This window comes from Dipodomys spectabilis, unplaced genomic scaffold (assembly GCF_019054845.1).
Source record: "Dipodomys spectabilis isolate Male_0828 unplaced genomic scaffold, ASM1905484v1 ptg000107l, whole genome shotgun sequence".
Taxonomy (NCBI): domain Eukaryota; kingdom Metazoa; phylum Chordata; class Mammalia; order Rodentia; family Heteromyidae; genus Dipodomys; species Dipodomys spectabilis.
The window spans coordinates 6,597,697-6,623,075 of record NW_024870784.1 but is presented as its reverse complement, the minus strand read 5'-3'; the positions used below and the strand labels follow the sequence as shown (position 1 = coordinate 6,623,075).

The 25,379-nt window shown below is 51.0% G+C and overlaps 1 protein-coding gene across 1 annotated transcript in view; it reads right to left on the bottom strand.

Moving 5' to 3' along the window:
• Positions 1–25,379, bottom strand: part of Bace2 (beta-secretase 2) — a 56,994-nt gene that overhangs the window by 13,960 nt on the left and 17,655 nt on the right. The window contains exons 2-7 of the mRNA XM_042687327.1: positions 16,148–16,236; positions 7,369–7,585; positions 4,672–4,800; positions 3,516–3,650; positions 2,562–2,663; positions 12–161 (exon numbers count right to left, since the gene is read on the bottom strand). Coding sequence (XP_042543261.1) covers positions 12–161; positions 2,562–2,663; positions 3,516–3,650; positions 4,672–4,800; positions 7,369–7,585; positions 16,148–16,236 — 822 coding nt within the window. The remainder of the gene's footprint in view (positions 1–11; positions 162–2,561; positions 2,664–3,515; positions 3,651–4,671; positions 4,801–7,368; positions 7,586–16,147; positions 16,237–25,379) is intronic.

Sequence of the window (25,379 nt, the reverse complement as noted above, 5' to 3'; positions counted from 1 at the left end):
CAAGGGCCTACCTGCGGCAGGATGGTGATCCGGAAGGACTGGCTGGAGTTCTCCTCCCGCAGGTAGATGGAGATCTTGGGGAAGTAGGACCAAGGGGTTTCCGAATTCATCCAGCATGCCAGCTGGGCCCCGGTCCAAAAGCCGTCTGAGAATTCTGGAATCTAGACAAAACAAGATCTTGTGAAAAGCAACCGCCAGTCTGGCACGAAAACAGGAAATAGCTCTGGGCTAGCCCGGCGCCCTCACCAGATGCCCACAGGGATGAACAGCGTTTCCTTTGGGTATCAGTCCCAGGGAGAGGAACGAGGTGCACAAAACACGAACGACAAAAATCGCTGAGACACACTGAGTGTGGGGTGCTGTGGGGAGCGCGTGGGGCCCCAACGGCACGGGGCCAGGGTGGTGACATCACGCCTGCCCTTAACAGACGAGGAAACCAGACACAGAAGGGCGAGCCCACCTCTCCCTCCCTCCCAACCATCCCCCTCTCTTCATCCCGCCCTCCCTACCCATTTGTTTCTCCTCTCTCCCTCCCTCCCTCCCTCCCTCCCTCCCTCCCTCCCTCCCTTCCTCCTTCCTTTCTTTTTTCCTTCCTTGTTTCCTTCTTTCTTTTCTTTCCATCCTGGGGCTTGAACTCAGGGCCTGGACACTGAGCTTTTGTGCTCAGGGCTAGTGCTGTACCAGTTGAGCCACAGTCCCACTTCCAGTTTTTTTTTTTGGTAATTAACTAGAAATAAGAGTTTCACAAGGTTTTCCTGCCAGGCTGGCTTTGAAGTAGGAATCCTCAGATCTCAGCCTCCTGAGCAGCTAGGATTGCAGGTATGAGGCACCAGCACCTGGCTCTAGTTCTCTCTTTAATTAGAAAGGAAATGCAGAGTGTCCCCCGCCAGCCCCGCAGGTAGAAGGAGCAGAGCAGACTTCCACACTTGGAGGAGGCTCAGGGTTCCCTGCAGGAGGCACAGCACCGTGGGTCACTTCTTCCTGACGCAGGCTCGAAATGCAATCATGGAGTAATTATAGATCAGGCACACAAGTGTCATCAGCTCCTTCCTGCTGCCTTGTGCTTTTCTTAAGTCATTTGCTGCTGAATGCACGTGGCGATGAGCTCAAGTGTGGTGCCTCGGCCCGGTGCCAGCTGCCTGCGCAGGACGCGGCCCAGGCCTGGCGGGAACTGGCAGCACACCTCACACTCTTGGACAATATTTACAGTTCGGAGCGTTTCAGAGTACAGCTGGCTACTCGTGCCAATTCTGCAGAACTTACTACTTCAGAAACAGGCATAAGGTGGGTGCCAGAGGCTCATGCCTATAATCTCAGCCATCCAGGAGGCTGAGATCCAGAGGGCTGCAGTGGGAAGCCAGCCCAGGCACAAAAAGTCTGGGACTTTAAACTAGCAAAAGTCAGGCTGGAGGTCTGGCTCACCTCCAGGCACCAGCCGGACAAGCGAGGGGAGCGGGAGGCATTTCAACAAGTATTACAGTTTCATGGTGTTGAGAGGCTGAGCTGGCACTGGAAAAACCAGGTCAATGCTCTGTTTTTGGCCTGTGACCCTGGACACAGCTTCATGTCCTTCCTGGTCATTCTGCTCTTCAGGCTGCTGACTGGCTGACTGCTCTTTACTTTTTGAGGTTTTTGGTTGGTGTCATCTAAAGCTCCCTCTCGCTTCTCATTTCTGCTGCCATCTCTCCAAGCCACATCTCTCCACCCTCTCTCCCCGTCAGCCATCTTTGGCCATCTTTGGGACCAGCAGACCACCAGCCCCTGTTGGCGCCACCCAGGCCTCGTAGGAAACCCTGGCAAAGCCACCAGAGTGCATAGATACCTTGCAACCATTTACCAAGTCAAAAGAAATGTTTATCTGGTACCTCCAACAGGAGTAGCACTGTTTGCAATTCAAACAGAAGCTCCTGATTGCCAAGTGCCTGCCAGAAACTAGCTTGAGCCATTTCACGCCAAACCCTCTCAGGGATAGTTTAACTGCTATGTCCAGCTTGGAGGAGGGTTTGATGAAGGGCTGGATGGTTGTTTTCAAGGTCATCAATGCATCCCCCCCCCCCCCCAAGTACTGGAGCTTGAGCTCAGAGCCTCACACTCTGGCTTGCTTTTTCTGTCCAAGGCTGGTGCTCTAACACTAAAGCTACACCTTCACGTCTGGCTTTTTTTGTGATTAGATGGAGATAAGAACTTTTCCAGGCTGGCTTCGAACTGTGATCCTCAGATCTCAGCTTCCTGAGTGGCTAAGATGACAGGGTGTGAGCCACTGGCTCCTGGTGTGTGACCACAATTTTACTGGCGATTACGTTTACCTCAGATAAACACTGCTACATCAATGGAACTGTTATTTGAAATAACAATAATTTCGGCCCACTCAGAGCCCAGCCCTCTGAGTGGAAAAGAAAAACATTTATTACAAGTGCACATCTAATGCTAAGCTTGTGGCACCATTAACACTGAAAAAATCCCACCAAAATGTTCAGAGTTGCTGAAAACATGCAGTGTTGCTCCCAGGGTGGGATCCAAGCCACTGTGCCGGAAGCTTCCAGAACAGCCGGAGAACTTACCAGGGATGTGCGGGCCACGGCTTCCACCACGGCATCAAACACCTTCTGGGGCAGGCGCAGCAGCGTGGTGCCGCTGTCCACGATGGCCTTGTCTGCGTTGTACTGGAACGGGGAGGGAGACGGCCCTGAGCGCCCCTGTACCCCCTTCCACGTCCACTCCCACCGCCCTTGGCACACCTGCCCTGTACACACTCAAGCCTGTGGGGGCTGGCAGGCAGCCACAGGACTCGGAGACAATGTCCACAAATGAGGGAGCTGAGGCTCAGGGGTCGGAGGGCCACGGCCCAGTCCCCAGCCATCCCCAGCCAGAGCCCTGTGCCACCTGATGTCACCCGCGCTCCCTGGCCCAGGACAACAGAAGGCCCGCTGTCTTCAGGGCCTAATGACACACAAAGCCAACTTACACATGGCACAAACCCAGCGCCTCCTGACTTCCCAGTGGGGAAGATGGGGGGACTGTTTATCCCACCTATACACACAGGCCTGCGCCTCCTTGCATCACGAACCCCTGATCTACCCGCAATGGAGCACTTGTGTGCCAGCCAGGAAGCGGGAGCACTGGCTCAGGCGGGCAGGTGGGCAGGCAGGCAGACAGGCAGGCGGGTGGGCAGGCAGGCAGGCAGGTGGACAGACAGACAGGCAGACAGGCAGGCAGGCAGACAGACAGGCAGACAGGCAGGCAGGCAGACAGGCAGACAGGCAGGCAGACAGAAAGATAGGCAAGCAGGCAGGCAGACAGGTAGGTGGGCAGGCAGACAGGCAGGCGGGTGGGCAGGCAGGCAGGCAGGTGGACAGACAGACAGGCAGACAGGCAGGTAGGCAGACAGAAAGACAGGCAAGCAGGCAGGCAGACAGAAAGATAGGCAAGCAGGCAGGCAGACAGGTAGGTGGACAGGCAGGCAGGCAGGCAGGTAGATGGACAGGCAGACAGACAGGCAGTGACCACACACGCACCTCCCGGCAGTCCAGGTTAAGGCTCTGGCCTCCAATTTCCAGTTTCAGAATCTCTATTTGGTAGTACCACTCCTCCTTGATGGGGGTATACCAGATGTCTCCTTTATATAAACTTGGTTCAATCCCACCCAGGACCTGGGGAGATACACGGTCATGGTGTTAAGAGGATGAGCCCACAGACGGTCACGTTTCCACTGAGAGGCTGGTGCTGCTCCTAGGAAGGACTTCCTTGGGACCAGGATGTTGACCTTTTTGTGATGTGAAGTAAATCAAGGTGCCTAGAAATTCCCTGTTCAGGTAACATGGGAGTGGGGGCAGTCTCCAGGGGTCACAAAAGACTATGCCCTGTTCTACCCAATATCGAACTCCAGCTTCTTGCCATTGGAACTCCCTTGACAAAGGCAATACAATAAGTAGTGATGCTGGCTCACCGTCCTTTAGCTCCTGGGGAGAGCAGAGGAGGGCAAAGTGATGGAAGAGCTTCCCTGGTCAAAGCATCACCTTGCAAGACTGGACCATGCGACAGACCCCAGACTACTCTATCCTCTCAGAAAGGGACCAAAGCAAATGTGAGCAGGTGACAGTGGCCGAGGAAGAGGCTACTGAACCTGTACCTCGTTCAGAGCCCAGGCTAGCCACGCTCAGCTGGGATGGGCACTTCCTGAGCCTGTCTCCTCTACCTGAGATGCTCACTGCAGGGTTTACGAGGGGAAGTTTAGGACACAGACAGAGGGCTCTGTTTCACGTGGTATGCGTGTGTACATTTGGGGGTGGGAGAGAACAGGAAGAGGAAGGACAGACATGTACAGCCGTCTCCCTTCAAGTATGTAGTCTGATAAACTGACCTCCACCTGTCTCTGTTCCCACTGTCCCCCTGCTCCTCCCCGCCATGGAAAGCCTGCCACTTCCGAAGGACTGTAAAGATGACTGAGTGACATCTGGAGAAGCAACCAGAATCAGGTGCCTAGACGGCAGGCTGGTTGGGAAAGGGGGAAAAACAATACCCCACGTGACCAGCCGTTTGGAAGGCTGTGTAACAAAGGTCATGACACGAGAGTACCCGGGCCTGACGATGCAGCTTTGAAAATGAAACAGAAGTCACCCCACCAAACTGTGATTTTGTTTTTTCATCCCTTTAAGACTGAAAGATACCCACAAGACTACCTCCGTTGGTACCAGATCCGGCCACTGGCAATCCAACCCCACACATCTGCATGGAGAAAACGTCGGGGATCTTCGCTTGGGCCACCAGGGAATCAAAGAAGGTTTCCAGCGAACTTGACGGCTGCAGCAGGGTGGAGAGGAGAGCTGCATGGAGACTCACGGGCAGATGGGACCAGCACTGAGGATGGGGACTCACAGGCAGATGGGACCAGCACTGAGGATGGGGCATTTTCTATTCAGCATCTTCTGGGCTAAACAAACCCTGGCAGAAGTGGCCTCTGAAGGCCTCGCCCAGCCTTTCCTCATGGAACTGCTGTGTTTAGGGGCAGATCGCTGTCACGCTCCTCAGCATCTCGAGGTATAGTGGGAACTATGGAAGAGGATCAGGGTTCTGATCTCAGACAGCCACCCATCATGTGGAAGAGGGCCGACTGACCAGGGGACATGCGTGCCATCCTGGGTCACTGCGAGGCCAGGCTCTGTCAGCTGGACCCCAGCTGTTCGGGAAAGCACAGAACTCGTGAGGTTTTAAGAGTCTGGATATTCGGTCAGGTGCCCCTGGCACGTGCTTGTAATCTTCCTAGCTACTCAGCAGGTTGAGATTGGAGGATTGCGGTTCAAAGCCAGGCTGGGCAAGAAAGTTCGCGAGACTCTTATCTCCAATTAACTACCAAAAACTCTAGAAGTGGAGCTGTAGCTCACATTATAGGGTGCTAGCCATGAGTGAAAAAGCTTAGGGAATAGCACCTAGACCTGAGTTCAAGCCCTGGGATTGGCATGCGTGCGTGCGCGCACACACACACACATACACACACACACACACACAGACACACACACACACAGTCACACAGACGCAGACACACAGACACACACACACACACAGACACACAGACACACACACACCTGCAGTGTAAAATGCCCCTTTGGTTTTCTGATGCAGTTTGGAAGGAAGCATCCAGGACCATCTGGGGCCACCCCATACTGAGGGCTCGGCCACCTGGGTCTGAGACACAGTGTTTCTCTCCCCCCCCTCCCCCAGGCAGACCCTTTCAGACTTAGCCCGCTGCCCACAGTCTGACGGCTGGCTCCGGTGGGGAGCTCACGTGAAGTCAGCTGTTAGTCATGCAACTGCACAGATGAGAAGAACATGGTCATGTGGAGAGTCTGGCCAGCCTCCAGAAACCCCCCAACTAGCTCATTTTCACAGATGCTTCACACGTTACAGACTCCAGATAAGCCAGGCTTGGTTGATCATCTTCAGAAGAATGAGCAATCCATCAGCTTCAGCTTCTCTCATCGTTCCTGCCCAAACAGTCCCCCCACGCGCGACATTTCACCCACAGGCACCAAGGAATGTAAGCTTTTTGCCCAGCTGTGAATGTCTTAAGCTCGCCCACGGTGCCCAGGACAAAGAAGCTCTTCACCGTGTCCCAGCAAAGGGGCCCTGTGTTCTCACTGGAACGCTCGAGTCCCAGGGTGTGGCCTTCTCAGGTACGCCTGGTGAAAACTCTTTCTCCCTGAGAAGCGGGGAGGGGAGCTAACAGCCCGAGGTGACCATCTGCCACACAGGGTGGGCCAACAGCTCTTCCTCTGGGATCCTCCTGGACCAACAGGGCCACTGTCGCTACAGCTGCACTTTCTTCCATGCTGGGCTCGGACTCAAAGCAGAGGGCTGACCCAGGAAGCCAGGGAGAGGCCTCTCTGCTTTTATTAGGACCTGTCTCCTGGAACCGGGGTGCACCCCATGGTCTAACCTGCCTGCTGTTCCGCCTGCAAATCCCCTGCCTGGACCATTCTTTGGCACACCAAGTACAAATATTCAGGGAACTCCAATCTTCCTTACCACACTTTGGAAGGTGAGCATGTTGCTGAGAGAGAGAGAGAGAGAGAGAGAGAGAGAGAGAGAGAGAGAGAGAGAGCCCCTACCACTTCTCAGTTCAGTTCTGCTTGGCAGGCTACAGCCCTGTGTTGGGACACTTGGTCAGGATCTGTCACAGGTGCCTCCTTGGAGGAGCCTGGGGTGGCCTGAGAATGGCTTGGTGTTCTTGGCCTGGGGAGGGCATCTCTCCTGCTGGTGGCCCAGCATCTCTAGATGTCCTGTCTTCATGGACACCTGACCCCTTCACGCAGGGTTTCCTCTGCATCCCACGTGAGTCCACACTCCCAGGCAGACTCCCAAATCAGCGCAACTTAGGCGCTGAATGAACACTTCTGGGCTACAGAACTAAAATGAACAAGACCAAAAAAACCAACCAAGTGAATGCCTCATCTTCTAGGAAGGTTCAAAGAATTGCACCAATTATCCTAAGTTGCAAAAAATGCCTAGAAATGTCTGTGAATGGTGATCTGTTTGTTGCTTGATTTGTGTTGAACCATGGGCTTGAGCGCAGGGTCTGGACACTGTCCCTGAGAATTTTGCTTGTGACTGGTGTTCTACCACTTGAGTCACACCTCCACTTCTGACTTTTTGGTGGTTAACTGGAGATAAGAGGCTCAGACTTTCTTGCCTGGGCTGGCTTTGAACCCCAATCCTCAGATCACAGCCTCCTGTGTAGCTAGGATTATAGGCATGAGCCAGTGGTGCCCAGCTTGTGGTCTGTTTTGACCACATAATTCTCAGCAGGCAGAGCAGCCTCTCACACGGGAAATTTTCACAGTCAGATCCCTTGATTTGATGAAGCCATCTTACCTTGGCCAGGGTGGCGTAGGCAAGCCCCAGGATTCCATTCCACTTAATCCCCGGCAAAAAGAAATTCTCAGACTCAAAAATAGTGGCAATGTTGACAAGAAAAGAACTGTTGAAGCCTTTGGGGATGGTGACCAGGTCCTCTCCCACCACACCCGTCCAGCTGCCTTGAGTGTACTTTACAGTGACGTCAAAACCCTTGGAGCGGTATGTGCTAGACCTGTGAATGCGAGGGAAACGTCCATCAATAATTCTGTGCACAAATTCACATTTTCTGTTTTCTTGCAGTGCTGGGGATCGAACCTGGGACTGTGTGCATGCTAAGCAAGGATTCTACCATTGAGCTCCACGCCCAGAACCTAGAGCCTATGCTCTATAAACCAGTAACAATTGATACTGGGTCACCACAGGGGATACAGCTGCCCTAGCACCATCTCTGTGAGCCAGTTTTATTGGCCAGCCGTGTCCATGCTGACATGGTGGCTCTTGTCCCTGGACTGGCAACAAGCTCTTAATGCCAGCGGATGGGATTATGCATATGTAACCCTTACGTCTCCTGCCGGCCCAGGCCCAGCCCAGTGGCTCACAGGCATCACTTAACCGTATTAGTCTGTGAAGGACACGTCAGATCTGGGTAGTGCTGGTCCTCTGCCTTTACAAGGACCCTGGGCGATAGCTCTGAAACAAGGAGAGCCCAGAACGAGGCCCACCAGCTTGACTCGACTGCAACTGGGACTCACCTACACACAGATGACACCTGTGACAAGTAAAAAGCAAGTCCCTCCCCTCCCCCGAGCCCAGGTCCTTTCTCCTCAGAGCCATGGCTGGCCCTGACATCACAGCTCAGTTACTCAGCAGCTTGTAACTCTGAAGGTGTGTTACTGACAGTATCACAGACAAGGTCACAGACAAGGTCAGGCAATAAGCAGGCGGGTGAAGCCTGCCCTCTTCAGGTTTGCACGTGAATTCGTAACATTCCGGGCAGGGAGCCAGGTGCCAGTGTCTACTGGGGAGGCTGAAATCTGAGGACTGTGGTTCAAGGTCAGCCTAGCCAGCAGTCTGTGAGACTTTTTTGGGGGGGGGGAGGTCGTGGGGCTTGAACTCTGGACTTGGGTGCTGTCTTTATGCTCTTCAGTTCAAGGCGAGTGCTCTACTGCTTCAGCCACAGTGCCAATTCTGGTTTTCTAGTGGTTTATTGGAGATCAGAGTCTCATGGACTTTCCTGCCTGGGCTGGCTTTGAACCACGATCCTCAGATCTTAGCCTCCTGAGAAGCTAGGATTACAGGCGTGAGCCACCGGCACCTGGCTTCTGTGAGACTCTTATACCCAATTAACCAGCAAAAAGCTGGAAGTGGAGCTGTGGCTCAAGTGACAGAAGACTAGCCGTTAGCAAAAAGAGCTAAGGGATGGTGCCCAGACCCTGAATTCAAGTCCTAGTATGGGCACATGCACGCATACACGCTCGCGTGTGCGCACACACACACACACACACACACACACACACACACACACACACACACACACACACACACACACACACCATCCAAGCAATGATGACTGAGTTAGAACTACCCAGCAAATAAGGGTGGGTTAAGAGGTTGATCTCATAGGTAGTCATCTGCTTGAGACCTGAAAATCTCTGAGGAGAAACATCCTGGAAAAAAGAAAGTGTCAAGGTCCTGGGGTCTCCAACTGATCAGGTCGTTCTTATACCTATGTGAGTTTGAAAACTTTGCTAGGCTACAGGATGGGACCAAGAAACAATTATTGTCAGTGTCTGGATTTTCAAACCAGCCTCACTTAAGAAAATAATCAAATTCATAGGCCATGGTCAAATGATCAACTGGGTCTGAACTCATGGCCTTGCATTTACATCGTTTTAATACTAAGTTTGTGTCACATTAACAGAAATTAGTAAGTCTCTGCAGGAATCCGGAACGAGTGCATTTGTGTTTGTGGTGGTGGAGGAAGTTACATCTGAGATGATTTGACTTGTTTCTTCTGTCCTTATTGTTGTCACAGTGCATAGCCTTTGGAAATGTCAACTGTCTTCAACTCATTAATTGTTCTTCTGAGAATCAGATCCTGAGGATGCATGCGGATGGAAGTTCAAGTACAAAAACAGTCATTACATCTTACTTGCAACCGCAAACCTTTGGAAACAACCTAAATGTCCAGTCAAAAGGAAGCCATTGAGCAAACTGTGGTAAAAGTCAAGATGACAGATTCAGTCTGCAGCAATAATAAAGGGGTTTTACTAAAGCATTTTAAATAACAGGGGAAAAAACCGAGTCAGCAATTTGGACCTACAACAAAAAACTACTCAACACTTACTGTAGTTACGTATTAGTAGTGGCTACCCTGATAGGAGTTCCTGACATCTATGTGTTCGACATCTAAGGTTGCCACATGTCACCCACCAGTGGCTCACGCCTGTAATCCTGCTACTGAGGAGAGTGGGAGCTGAGGATTGCATTCAAAGCCAGCCTAGGCAGGAAAGTCTGTGAGACACTTACCTTCAATTAACCACTAAAAAGCCAGAAGCAGAGTTGTCAAGTGGTAGAAGCTCCAGTCTTGAAATAAAGCTCTGGGACAGTACCCAGGCCCTGAGCTCAAGCCCTAGTAGTGGCACGTGTGCGTACACACACAAATATGGTAGTCACATGTCGTGAACTCTTAGAATGCAATGGTGTAACAACAGAACTGGGCTGTTACTTGGTATTAATTAATTTAAATCGCTACCTGAGATCAGTAGCCTCCCTTGTCTAAGACAATGTGGAAGAAAACAATTCTAAGCTCCTCATCTCCGGATTTCTTTTACGAAACCTCAAAGATTAAAACTCCCAGAGAAGAATTCTAAGCAACTCTATGGGTTGTTAGCTTATACCTTCCAGAACTTTAAACAAAATCCTTTATGTTCATTTTCTAACATTCTGTATCTTGGCACTCAATGCTTTGGTCCTCTACTTCCCTGCACATTAATTAGATATACGGAGAGAGACACCGGATGGCTTCTCATTTGCAATGTCCATTCCAAGAGCTCAGAAACAGCCATCAACCAGGGATGCAGGGGTCCAGGAAAGAAAGCCTGCTTAGCAATAGCAATACAAACACTTTGAATCAAATTCACAAAATGTTCTTCCTCTAATGAGAGAGTTCTGGGGCTGAAACGTGAAATCATCGAGGAGGAAGAGGGTTGCAGGAAAGCCTACCAAAGGAGATAAGGAAAGGGAAGAATTAAAGGCGTCTGTCCTTGGGTGAGAACGTGGCAGGGTTCAGAATCTGCCTGATCAGGTAATCCGTGATCCCTCTCACTCTTCTGTGGCTCTAGAAGTCACCAGAACTGAATGGGCAGGGTCCTTGAGACCCAGCCTGGCGCTTCATTAATGTCCTCAGTAAGGGCAAATACGCAAGGCCCCAAACCAGCCAGGCCCCTTCTGCACAGTTCCACAAGGACCAGGCTTGGGACACTGTCCATTTGAACAACGGACAAGATCCTTCACCAGTACATGAAAGACATTTGCTAAGTATCCAGCCTGATCTCCTTAAAAAGTCACCAGGCTCGGGGTGCAGGTGGCTCACCCCTGCAATCCTAGCTACTCAAGAGCCTGAGATCTGAGAATCAAGGTTTGCAGACAGCAGGGGCAGACAAATCTGCAAGACACTTATCTCCAATGAACTAGCAAAACAGAAACGAAAACCTGAAGAGAAGGTGTGGGTCAAGTGGTAGAGCACCAGCCTTGAGTGGAAAGTCATGCCAGAGTGCAAGGCCCCGAGTTCAAGAATGCCAGGTAAGACTTCAGCTTCCTAATTCCACTTACAAGGTTCACCCCAGGTGGATTACAGGAATGACATTTTAACTATAAGCTTAGTTTCCCAAATAACAGAGTCAAAGGACTCATAGGACCTATCTATCTTTTAAGACAAGCTAAATGATCGGAGGTAATTTTTTGGCTTCAAAAAGTCACAAAACCTACTTCTCTTAAGTGCATGCAACAGACACAGAAACAGCCAAGTTCACTGAAGAGCAAACATCTTATTCCTATGAGTCATTAAAGGATATTAAATCAACTTTTCCAGTATACACTAAGTATTAAAGTAAAATATTGCACCTAAAGGGCAGCTGTGACCAGCCTGTTACCACTTAAAGGAGAAGATAGACAGATACAAGTTGCTAGCTTTACTACAGCTATCCACCTAGAATGCTTACTGCTTACTGGATTTTAATTCCTTTATAAAACCTATTAGCTATACATGTAGGAAACACAGTTTACTTTAAAGGGTGGTGGTTTTCACTAATATCTTTTTTTTTTTTTTACATTATGTTTTTATTATCTTTCTCTCCCCAGCCCTTCTTCTTCTTATAGTTAAAAGAATAACTTGATGTGTTCTGGTTCTGATCCTCTTCTGGTCTTGATCATGAACACAGATCAACTGAATTTTCTGTCCTTTTTTTTTTTTTCAGGTAGGTTCAACTAGCTACCCTGAGCAGAAGTAGCTCCAAAAGACAGACCATTGCCCTCTGCACCCCTTTTAACATGAAAAGGGGCCAATGTCATTTAGGAGGGAAATAAAGTAGGCTAGATATACAAGGAAAACAGGGAAACTATGTATAAGTATATATACAGATATATATACAGATATATATATACACATATATCTGTATATATACATATAAACAAATATCAAAAGAGCCAGACTCTGAAGTAAATTTAAAGAAAAACAACAACAATATAAACTAGGAAGTAAAGTGAAAGGCAGATAAGCTCTTCTTGCTCAAGACTTCCTTTCTAATGTTTAGTTAGGCGATTAGGAGATACGGGAAGGGCTCCTTGACTCTGCCTTCTTTGAAATGGTAAATATCTGAGAATTATTCCTCAACGGGTAGACAGAATGAACAGACAGCTAGGGCAACAGGAAGCCCCGGATGTTACACCTGTGTTTTGGGTCAGCCTCAGCCATCTCTCCCACTGGATGTGACCCAGGTATGGGTTCAGCTCAGAAAGCATAAAGGTTACAGATAAGAACCTCCCTTTTGAGTCTTTAACTTTTAGTTCCTGGATGGGAAGTAGGATGTTTCTCTCTCATCTCCATTTCTCCATACCTGAACCCTGTAATACTAAAACAAATCATTGTCAAAACTTTCCAAAAAAATGCAACCATCCCCCCACCCTTTGTCTAGTAACTGGCTGGGACATTGACCCCAGTGAAAAGATGGCTCTAATGGAGCCCAGCTCCAGAATGACTCAGAGTGGCCTGGTGTCTCCTCCTATTACTCAAGGAGATCCTGTCAAAGAACCCGAGCTAAATCTCCAATTACTGTGCAATGCGTCAGGAAGCACTAAACCTGAATATCCAAATATCAAGCCTGCAGACTTCAATCAGAGCCTGGTGGGTCAACCAGAAAGCTTAGTATAACTGAGAGAGATCAGAGGCCCAAGCAGATAGCAAGGCATCACAGGACAGGAAGCCACATCTCACAAAAGGTAACTTTTGTCAAAGATTGAGAGGCAAGGGAACATTCTCAGCTTCTGTCAAATTCAGTGGTTCAGATTATACCCTAGTAGATGCTCAAGTGATCTGAAGGTATCTGATACAATTTACATCGAGAGCAAGCATTTACATCTTTGCGATAATAATTCAATGTTGACTATAAGCCCAGATGAGATGGGAGGGTGGTAAAATATGAGACAGAGAGAGAGAGAGAGAGAGAGAGAGAGAGAGAGAGAGAGAGAGAGAGAGAGAGAGAGAGAGAGAAACAAGTTTCTTTACATTTCAGTAATGGTGCTAGGTGCCTGTGTCTCACAACTGTAATCCTAGCTATTCAGGAGTCTGAGATCCGAGGATCATGTTCAAAACTAGCCTGGATCAGGAAAATCCCTGAGACTTTTAAGTGGTAGAGCACGAGACCCTGAGTTCAAGCCCTGGTGTTGACATGCGCGGGCATGCGTGTGCACACACATACACACACACACACACATTACCCCCCCACACCCCCAAACACACATTCAGTAGTGCAGGCCTAGCAGGAAGTAGCAGCTAGGTAAAGCTGACCAGAAGGAAGAGGGGCTTTCCTTTGTCACGTGCGTGGTGTGTGGCTGCCATTTCTCTTTTTGCTCACAAGGAGAAGTGGAGAGGCATCCTGAGAACATAGAAAACCGATAGGGACATCTAAATTCTCTTGGGGAATTAGGGGAGGAGCAGGCTTAGCTGTCTGGGACTCTGTCTCTCCCTGAGATTTTCACCAATCCCAAAGAACACATGCCACAGAAGGGAACCCTCTGAATGGGCAAAGGGAACCTGCCGCCAAACGCACACCTGGCTAACACATCCTGTCAGTGCCCCCTGGAGACTGGAAAGTCACCAACGCAGCGTCAAAAGTGCCAAGTGTGCGTGAAGGTCACCTTCCTGTCCTGGCTCTGGCTTCAGTTTCCGGGTCTGTATCTTCTGTCCACAGATGTGTGATAAGAAGGAAATGACTGCCAGGCTGGAGGGCAGGGTGGGGGATGTGAACTTGCTCTCTTCTTCCCCAAGTCCTGAGCACTCAGGGTTCACCCTGCAGTCCCTGAGGAAACTGAGGACACATGCAGGGCAGACCAGAACATAGGTGGAAACATTGCCCATCTGGGACTGCCCTGCCCTGGTATTAGGGTCCTTGGTGAGGAAGGCTCTCTGACCGGAAGGGGGGTGGGTGGGATTGCAGATGTATGGAGGTGTTTGGGGGCTTTTCATAGGCCAGCACTGGGCACCTTAGAAGGTGCAGAAAGTAAGACCTGTCCCCTCCTGCGCTCTCCCCGAAGTCCCTCTGAGCATCCGGGCGTCTGCCGGAGCCTCTCCTCCTTCCTCACATGGCTCAGTACTCTCTATACAGGCTCAGCAGACACGGGGCATTCACCTGTGTGTGACTGTGTGTTCTTCCCCTTTTGAACTTTACCAGGATTCTTCATCAGTTTGGAAATCCCATTGCCACGCTGCCCTGGGTGTCCAGGTCTAACTTACCAGTGGGCCTGCTGGGTCAACTGTCTGTGGCTAAGTGCACACAGCTGCAGCCCCGCACGCCTTCGGTCTCAGGTGTGAAGAGGCGCACACACACGGCCTGCCTGTTCTTCCTGAGGACCGAAATACTTGGGACCCAAAGCATTTCAGATTTGGGACTTTTTTTGGGGGGGGGGGAGGAGGAGGATACTTGCAAATATGTAATGAGCTACGCTAGGGTGGGGAGCCAAGCCTAAGCTTGAAGTTCGTTTTCGTATCACATGCCTGGTCCATACAGCTGGGGGGTAATTTTATGAAACAGGTATGGCACACCTGCATTTTGACGGACTAACCACGAGAAGCTTGCAACATTATAGCGGGGTGGAGACATGAACAGTTTTAGGTTGTGGGGGACTCCTGATTTCCACACGGGGATGTTCTCTGTGTATTTCCTCAGGACATTTGGAATGAACTATTAGGTGAGGTACAATAACTGATTTCATTTCAAAGACATCGGTACAGAACAAGCTGGCGGTGACCAGGGACCGCTTCCTCCCCTGTCTCCCCAGGCCTCGTGGAGCAGACTGGCCTCCAGCTTACGGACTGGCCAGCCAGAGCCGGAACAGGACGTGGGGGCTCCAAGAGGGCTGAGGATATATTTGCCCCACCAGCTTTCACAGGGAAGGGTGTGCACACAAGAGGAACCGGCCCCTTTTGCAAATACACAGAGCAATGCCACCTACTTCTGTACACACCTTTGTGGTTATAGCAGTGAATTCTGGGTGCTTAATTAATGTGCTTTGTCCCAAAGCAATCAGTGGGAGGTGTCACATCCGGGAATACCAACAATGAAACTTATCAGCACATGCAGTGGAGTGAGAGCCTGTTCCTTGAGGAGAGCCAGCCCCATTGCTCTGGGGCTCCTCCTGCCCCATCGCGCAGGAACGGCGGGCACACAGGGCAGTCCTCCCACCAGAAGGGGAGCCCCACATGCAGTGTGGGTTTCCTGTATAACTTTTGTTTCCCACACCGCAAGTCACCAGATTTTATTAAATTGCCTGGCATCTTCAAAAGCCGCCCCGCGCCTCTTGCCTCTCCTTTCCCCCCCAGCAAAAGCTGGCCTTTGCTCCCTAGAACAAAAACACTGTGGCTAAGGAAGGTGAGAGGAGGAAGAGATGAAGGATTTATAGCAGGAGAATCTGATATGGCAGTTCTCACGCTACAGACAGTTCACGACCCTAAAAGCAAACACTGGCTGAGTTTCAATTGTAGTTTCATCAAAATAGATGGGAAATCAAAAGGCATGCAGTTTTAGAGTGGCTTTGGGTTCGCCGAGGGGGTGACCCTGAGTCGTGGGGCTCTTCCAAAGCTGGATGGGGCCATGTGGCCTGTGGGGCCTCGCTACACGCCACTGAATCTTGTGCTAGCTCCAGACTCCTCCCCGGCTCTGTCCCTTTGCACCACCCACCCCAGTAGCCAGAAGGAACCCCCATGTCAGTCCTTAGTGCCATGACTTGTCTCTAAGGAAAACCATCCCCAGAGAGGCCTCCATGAATGACACCCATCCTCTCCTGAGCCTCGAGGCTTCCTATATACAGATCTCCTGGAGTGGAAATCAGGCATGTTCTATGTACACACACACACATACTCATACACACTCACACTTTCCTATACATACATACCAAGCCCCCTCAGAGCCAGACTGTCTTTTGGCTCCTTTTTTTTTCTGGAATGTTCTAAACTATGCTAGTCCACATGGTACCCTCAAACCCAGCCAAGCCAGCTACATACAGGTCCATCACTTACCTCTCTGAGTCAAAGTAGGAGTCTATGTAGGAGTGGGGAGCACCCGCCACAGCGAAGTTACTGCTTCCGGTGTCAACCAGAATCTGTAGCTTTTAAAGTTTCAGAAGAAAAAAAAAAGAAAACAAACAGAAAGCCTCAGTTATTTGAACAAGGCAATAACTGCCAAAAACAATCATTTGGCAAAAGCCTTCTACTGATTTAGTTAGTGGGAAAGGCTGTTGTAAGATCTGACCTTCTCCTTAGCCCCTCCCTCTCCGGACAGATGCAGTTGCGTGAAGTAATGGAGGTTTCCTTTCCCAGCTGCTGGCACAGGCAAACCAACCAAGGCCCTTCCTGTCACATCTGGGCTTTTGCCGGGGTGAAACCCTCACTGGAGCACATTCTCACCTTCCACTCTTCCTGGAAAACCAGACCCGTGTGGCCTTCCTTGCTCAGGATCCTACCTAGCCTCCTTCCGGAAACTGGGGACCCCTCGCGTCCCCTCAGAGCACCTGACATCTGTCTAGGATCATCCACTAAAGCTTTATGGAAGTACATGCTTTATCTGTTTGAAAACACAAGATCTTGTCTAGGACTGTGGCACATCTGTAATCTCAGCACTCAGGAGGTGGAGGTGGGAGGATCGCAAACGCAAAGCCAGCCTGGGCTACACAGCACAACCTTGTTTCAAAAAGCCACCAGGAAAAGCTGCAGGTTCTTGAACATGATTTGGATAGGGTATATTCTCAACTCAAGACATGGAAGCTTCTAGAATCTCTGAAAGGTCCTCATCCATGCCCCCCTCCCCTCTCTGACATCCATTACTAGATGGCTTCACGGGTTTATGAACTTTGAATACATGTAAGCAAGTGGTTTTGGTCTGTTCCTCCTGTTTGACTTCTTTTGCTCAGCTGGTGTTGAGATTCTGACACACGGTGTGCACCTGCCCATTCTCTCTTACCACTGAGTAGAATTCCTTTACATAAGAATCTTACCGTCTTTCCTGTCTGGGCTGGCTTTGAGCCACATCCTCAGTGCTCAGTTTTCTGAGTAGCTAGGGTTACAGGTGTAGGCCACCAGCACCTGCTTGTAGATGCCTTGTTTGTGGGTGGTGGTGGTCATGGGGCTTGAACTCTGGGCCTGGGCACTGTCCCTCAGCACTTCAGCTCAAGACTAGTGTTCTACCACTTGAGCCACAGCGGTTTCCTGAGTGGTTTATTGGAGATAAGAGTCTCATGATTTTTCCTGCCCAGGCTGGCTCTGAACCTCGATCCTCAGATCTCAGCCTCCTGAGTAGCTAGGATGACAGGTGTGAGTCAACAGCATCCCGCTGCTTTTTTAGTTTTCTTAAAAACAACAAAAAAGCCATTGCTGAGCAGATGCATGCATCACCTTTGACAGCCATGCACCAGTAGTCCATTGGCTCCATGAAATTTGGTGATATTAAACTCTTTTAAGATTATTATCACTTTAGCCGGGCGCTGGTGGCTCACGCCTGTAATCCTAGCTACTCAGGAGGCTGAGATCTGAGGATCGCGGTTCAAAGCCAGCCCGGGCAGGAAAGACCGTGAGACTCCTATCTCCAATAAACCACCAGAAAACCGGAAGTGGCGCTGTAGCTCAAGTGGTAGAGCACTCACCTTGAGCTGAAGAGCTGAGGGACAGCGCCCAGGCCCAGAGTTCAAGCCCCACGACTGACCAAAAAAAAAAAAAAAAAAGATTATTATCACTTTAGCCATCCCAGTGGGTATGGGATGGTATCTGAGTAGTCCGTGTAGGTCCTCATGACACCTAGCAGATGCCCTGTGTGGAGATTGGTGGCATGTCTTCCCTGTTAACAACGTGGACTGGTGGCATATCGTCCCTGTGAACAATGCATCCAAGGGGACAGAGTGGGTACCTGTCACTTAGTCCCAGCATCTGCTTCTAGCCAGGTACAGGAAACCACTCAGGGAACAAGCATATCCTTAGAGATAAACATAGGATAGGAAGATACATCTCAGAACCTTGAAAATCAAGTCTAAGAGGTTATAGGTAAAGAGCCTGGCCCTGATGGCCCACACCTATAATCCTACCTATTCAGGAGGCTGAGATCTGAAGACTCAGGTTCGAAGCCAACCCAGAGGGATAAATCGGAGGGATTTTTATCTCCAATTAACCAGCTGGAAATGGAAATGTAGCTCAAATGGTCGCTTTGTGTATAAAAGCTCAGGGGCAGCACCCAGGCACTGAGTTCAAGCCCTAGTACTATCATGAAAATGAACAAATAAATGAAAAAGAAAGGGAACTGGAGGAACAGGAAGTGGTTTCGTGTGGCTTATTCACTGGTACTTGGGGCTCTTGCCAACGATCTCAGTTTGATTACATCTGGTGCTTTCAGTTCTTCTTTTGAGTTAGCAGGGTTTGACTTGGCTTTCCCCTCTTCCTTCAGGCTTTGAGGTCCTCACTTTCCTCCTTCAGCTCCGATGCCCCATATTCTTCACACAGCTGGCTGCTTCTGTCTCCCCAACCCACCAGAGCCCCCAGGGTGCAGCCTGGAGTTGCTTCTATTCTGCCCACATTCTGGGTGGAGGGACTAGACCTTCCCCTGGCCAAGGACCTCAGACTTTCTGCCATCACCTAGCCTGACCCACCCCTAGACCTGGCTCTTCCTGACCCACACCTCCATCCAGGTGTATCACAGCCCCGGCATCAAGTCCAAGCCCTGTTTCTCTGACCGAGATGTTACTTAGAAAGGGGGTCTTTATAGAGTTAATCAAGTTAAGATGAGCGTGGCTGGCGACCTAATATGGGGAACAAAGCACACAGTGGGACAGCAGGTAGGCCCAGAGAGATGCAGCTATGAGATGACAAGGCAGATGACCCCCAGGGTAGAAGAGGCGAGGTCGGCTCTCCTGCATCACAGGTGGCACCGATCTCAGCCCTCTGCCCTCCAGAGTTGGAAGAGAATAAACGTCTGTCATCGCAAGCGGCCCAGGAACCAAATCTACCGTGCCTGGTCTGAGCTGGGCAGGCCTGAGCTCCACTCCCTACATCTGCCCTGCCACTGGCGCCCCCCATCTCATCTTGGCACCACACAGAAAGCGAAGGACCGGGAAGACAAAGAAAATGAGTCATTCGGGGTTACTTCGGGGAACTTTAGAACTTCAAGAATGTCTGTCTTCATAGGCACAGGACACTAGTCCCTCTCAAAACAAGGCGCGGTGCACACCCGCTGGAAACATTCTTCCTCGGTCATTAAAAGCCACAGATAACACAAAGCGACAGACGATTCTTCTTGTGCCCTTGTTGGTCTCGGAAGCCGGTCGTCTCACAGGCGTTTCCTGGGTCTCCCTAGCAGCTATGCGCCCACCAGCCAGAGACACCCATATGCAATGCCAGCCTGCACTGGCGCCCAGCTCTTCCCCCGGGCACTGCCAGACATCCCAGCATTCCAAACCACGCTGAGAATCCTGCACCGCGAGGACTGGCAAAGCAGCAACAGGACTATTGTCCCAAGCACAATGGCCCCAGCCACCGGCGACTTTCTCAGCAGATGTTTGCCCTCCCTTCTTGGGTCTGGAATTCTTTATGAACACCCTCATGTTTGCATCTGTCCCTCACACTCTGTTGCTCCTCTGCGACTCCACAGGCCCCACAAACGCAGGGCATGTCGGATCCAACAGTCTGTGCTATTTGTCACAGACCACATTTTGTCACTGCGCAGACGTTTGCAGGGCTCTGCAGGCTGGCCATCCCAGGTGATTGTTCTAGTTAAGAATTGCAGAGAGACCATTCCAAAGAAACAAACAGCCTATGGTCAGCAAGGCCAGGACATGACAAGTCAAGTGTCTGAGTAGTAGACAGACGCCCACAGCACTCCCTGTGCTAGACACAGACACTCATCATGCCCAGCTCTTGAGGCTACTGTCTACCCCGCGAGAGGGATCCGAGACACAGAGGAAAGAAATTCCCCCATGCCCAACATGTCACAAGCTGTGCTGGAGCCTCAGGCTGTGGACTGTTCTTGGACCCCTCACCCCTGCCTGTGACCCGCTGCTCCTTCACCAGGGTGTTCCCTAATACGTCCCGCCCCTTTGGGTGCAACTTCCTGTGCAGGCATGCAAATAAATGGGCACAAACCCACATACCTATGTGCACTCTCCTACCCCTGCCACCCAGCGTCCTGTGTCCTCTGATTTCAGGAGTAAGCCTGGGCAGGCCCAGAGTGCCTGCATGTCAGGAAGCTCTCTGTAGCCCAAGTAATTGACGGCTGGGGGATGAAATCCTGCTCCTCACCGCCAGGAAGCCAGCCCCCAGGGTGCCCGGCACCACCTGGTACCCCCCTCTTGTCCAACGGGATTAAAAGAACAGAGCCGGAAGGTGCATTCCTTTGAACCAGAAAGCCACCCTCACCAGACGCTGTGCATGCTGGCAGCATGACCTGGGATTTCCAAGCCCCCAGAGGGTGAGAAATAAGCAGGATTCTGCTGTTTAGAAGCCACCCGCTCTGGGTATTTTGTTGTGGAAGCTGCAGTACACTAAGACATGCTCCCTCAAGCCAATGTCCCTTCACGCAGTTTGAGACAGGAACAAGCCCCAGACTGGCCTGAAGGGAAGAACCCCCAGCCTCAAAGGCAGAGGGAGGCGGAAGAGCCACAGGCCTGTGCCTGCTTGGCCCCAGACCCCATCTATCCCTGCCCCTGTCCCTCCCCATCTCCAGCTGATGCACGGTGCAATAACCCTACGGAGAGCCATTTCCTAATTGGCACAATACGGTAGAAGATGGTGATTCATCTCGTTAGTGATTAGCCTGAGATTTCTAGATATCACTGTCTTGTTTCCAGCAGGTTAATAGATAGGGAAAAGCAGCAGATAATTTAAATAATGGCTCATTTAACACAATGATCGCTAATTGCATTAGCAGCCATCTGCTGGAGTCTGCCAACAGCCTGGCCCACTTCCACGGCCCTTCCCGCCTTGGCCGTGTGGCTCTTCAGCCAGGGATAGCGTGTGATTGACTGACTCTTCCAGTGCTCCCGGTCTGGAGATGAATCTCATCGACTCAGACGCATCTTGTTGAAGAAAACCAAAATAATTGCCACGCGTCGTTTCTCCACGATCTAAAATTAAGGCTGTTTTTCTTTCTTATCAAGGAAGAATAAGGAGGAAAAAAAAAAAAGAGATCACTTTCAAAGAACACCACTTAACCCAAACAGATGTCCCAGAAGTTGGCTAATAGGAAACAGGCTGTCTGACTGATTCTGTCTGTGAGCATGCACAGGGGACACGGGCATGTCAGTACAGCAGCTGTTGGGGGTTGCGTGAGGGATGCGTGGACCCCCAGCTGCTCTGGGAACATGGTCATAGTTCCCCAGCCAGTGCCCGGCACCTGCAGGTGAGGCTGGAATGGACAGAGCGAGATCCAGGGCATGGGAAGGAGGTGCCTGCTCCAAGCCCTCAGCGGCCTCTCAGAGCCCAAACCAGAATCTTCTGGACACAGAGCTGTTGCTGTCTGCTCACTGGTGGCGGGGAATCAATGGAAAGAAGGGTGCCTCATGGCAGTGGGGTTTTCTGTCGTTGTCTTTTGTGTAACAGTCCTTGGGTCTTGAACTCAGGGCCTGGGCACTGTCCCTGAGCTTTTACGCTCAAGGCTAATGTTGTACCATTTGAGTTACATCCCTACTTCTGGAGTTTTGGTGGTGAATTGGAGATAAGAGTTTCATGGACTGTTTTTTTTTTGTCAGTCATGGGGCTTGAACTTGGGGCTTGGGTGCTGTTCATGAGCTCTTCTGCTCAAGGATAGTGCTCTACTACTTTAAGCCACAGCACCATTTCCAGTTTTCTGGTTGGTTAATTGGAGATGATTCTCACAGACTTTCCTGCCCAGGCTGGCTTTGAAATGGAATCCTCAGCTCTCAGCCTCCTGAGTAGCTGGGATTACAGGCGTGAGCCACTGGTGCCTGGCCCTCACTGAGTTTTGAAACATTTTTCCTGGCTGTGAGGAGGGCAAAATGTACATTTACTGGGTAGGTGGGATTTTATCCCCAAACCCTTAAGTAGACTGGCAACAGGTCCATTCAGAGAACTCACAGGGAGGCAGACTCAGGGTTATCTTCTAGCTGCCAGCCCAGGATACACTCCCTTGAAAAGTGCTCCCCCAAGGAACAGAGTAGTATGGTAAAACAAAGGCTTCAGGTCTGGATTCAAATCCACCTCAACCAGCTGCTGGCAGTTGAACCGCTGAGCTCTCCATGGCTCTCCAAGCTCAGTGCCCTCCTGCCCGGGACGCTGCAGGGTTGCTCTACGCAGCACACAGCTCACGTTCCTGTGCTCACGTTCCTGTGCTACACCTAGAAAAGCTTCATTTCTGACACTGAGTGAAAAAGGGGAATTGAGCGGACCCCACAAAGATGCCTTAAGTATGGTAGACAGACGCAGGGGCTCCGAAGTGGAGGCTGAGGGAAATGAACATGGGCCCGAGGGGCACAGACATCAGGGATTAGGTGGCCACTGGGCAGGGCAGGAGGGAGAGAGTGGGCATTGTGCCAGTGCTTGCCTAGTCCTGGGGTTGGAGATCCTTAATGGAACTCTGCTGTGGTCCAGCGCCTCTCCACCATTGCCCAGTGGCCCCAGCAGCTTCCTACCCAGAGTCCCGAGCCTAACATCCCACACACAGAATGCTTGCAGAGAGCTCTGTTGGATGTTTGGTGGATGCCTAGGTGGATAGATGGGCAGATGGACTGATGGATACACAGAAACAGAGATGGGTGGATAGTTGGGTGGATACACAGACAGACAGACGGATGGATGGATAGGTGGATATGGACAGGTGGATGGCTGGCGGAAACATGGCCATCAGCCTTGCTGAGGCATCGTGCCCAACAGACGCATTCCCAGTTAGTTTGAACTCTCAGGCCAGAATTCTCCGGGGTTACTGTCACCAGGGTTTTGACGAGAGCTGGGCTCACTGTGGAAACGACTCCTTGGGTGATGGGAGACCAGGGGGCGCCTGGGAGTGTGGACAGAGCGGGGTGCCAGGCAGCCCCTCTGCTCCCTGCACCCCGCCCAGTCCTTGCCTTCTCCATTCCAACTGCTTCCCTTCCCCCACCCTGGGCCTGGCATCCACCCCAGACTGCTCCCCTGAGGGAAATGGGGATGTTAGGGAGAAAGAGAGAGAGCTGGAGGAGAGAGGGAGAGAGGGAGGGAGAGGGGAGAGAGGGGGGAGAGAGAGAGTGAGAGAGAGGGAGGAAGAGGGGAGAGAGAGAGAAGGAGAGAGAAGGAGAGAGAGGGGGAGAGAGAGGGAGAGGGGGGAGAGAGAGAGGGAGAGAGGGAGAAAGGGAGAGAGGGGGAGAGAGAGAGAGACAGGGAGAGAGAGAGGGAGAGAGAGAGAGGGAGAGAGAGAGGGAGAGAGAGAGGGAGAGGGGAGAGAGAGGGAGAGGGGGGAGAGGGAGAGAGAGAGGGAGAGAGGGAGAGAGAGAGGGAGAGGGGAGAGAGAGGGAGAGGGGAGAGGGAGAGGGAGAGAGAGAGAGAGCGATCAAGTAAGTCAGACTCAGAGAAAGAAATAGTGCAAGTTTTTGCTCATATGTGGAAGTTAGATCTAAGTTGTAAACATATATGAAAACATATCCAAGATTATATGTATATATAAACAAGACTAGCAGATGGCATACTGGGATGAACTCCTCTGAACAACTACCACACAGTTTAATAAAACGAATACTAGGAAGCTGAAGCATGTCTTTTGTTGGAGGCAATGAGAACGGGGTTAAATGGACAGAGAGAGGAAGGGCAGGAAAATAGGGTCATTATATTCAATATACGTATATAAAAATGGCACTACACAATTTGAGAGTATGGCTGGGATTAAGATGGGGGAGAATGAAGGGAGGGGTGACATTGCACTGTACTTAAATTCTGACTTATTGAGGTGAAACCCCTTTGTACAACCACTTAAAATTTAAAAAAAAACAACAGAGATGACACCTGTACAACTCTGCACATATACCAAAAACCACTGGCTTATATACTCAGAGTGATATGTAATTGTATCTCAAGTTGTTCTTTTTGTTGTTGTTGGTTGTAGGGCTTGAACTCAGGGCCTGAGTGCTATTCCTGAGCCTCTTTGGCTCAAGGTTAGCGCCCTACCACTTGAGCCACAGCGCCACTTCTAGGTTCTGAGTGGTTAATTGAGATAAGAGTCTCATGGGGACTTTCCTGCCCGGGCTGGCTTTGAACTGCAATCCTCAGATCTCAGCCTCCTGAGTAGCTGGGATTATAGGTGTGAGCCACTGGCACCTGGCTTCAAGTTGTTTTCAATTAAAAATGCATTTAAAATAAAAAAATTTGAGCGAGGGGGGCGTGTGGGGCTCTGGGAGGAGCTGGACATGGGTGAGCCTTTGTCTCAGGGAGGAGCTGGACATGGGTGAGCCTTTGTCTCAGAAGTGGGAGCTGCAGAGGTTTGCCTTCTACAGACTGGAGAACACAAGCCCTGCCCCAACCCTACAGGACCTACATACGAACACAAAACCAAAGGGCTGGGTCGTGACTCCTTCAGTACCGAGGTGGCGTGGTATGTGTGAGGCCCTGGGTTCAATCCCTAGTACCTCAAAAGAAGGCTGCGTTCAGTCTGCATCCTCGAGTCTCTGTCCACCCACTTAGGACACTGATGATAAAGTGACATTCAATGCCAGTCCCCTGCTGACAACACAGCACCCAAGGCCCCGGGGTGCGGCCCTGCTTTGGGGTTCCCTGGCTTAGCACCCAAGGCCCCGGGGTGCGGCCCTGCTTTGGGGTTCCCTGGCTTGCCGCTAGAACAGCCAGGTTGCAGATGCCGCGCCTGAGGGCTCTGGCTTTTCCCCAAGATGCTGCATACGCCACACTGCCCACAGGAACTGTGACAGCCCTGGGCTGGGTGGCCTTCGACTTCAGGGCTTGAACTCACAGCCTCATGTTCCCACTTGGCTTTTTTTTTTTCCTACTCAAGGCTGGTGCTCTATCACTTGAGCCATAGCTCCAGTTCTGGCTTTTTGTTGGTTAGCTGGAGAGAAGAGTCTCACAGACCGTAATCCTCAGAGCTCAGCCTCCTGAGTAGCTAGGATTACAGGTATGAGCCCCCAGCGGCATCTGCTTGCCCTTCTTACTGTCTTCGGATGCAGATTGGAAGGGGAGGGGGAGGGGAGTGGCTCTGGACCTGAACGTCAGGTACCATGAGCAGCTGGGCCCAGTCAATAAGCCTCGGGCCAGGCAGTGCCTGGGTGTGCTCCTGAAGATG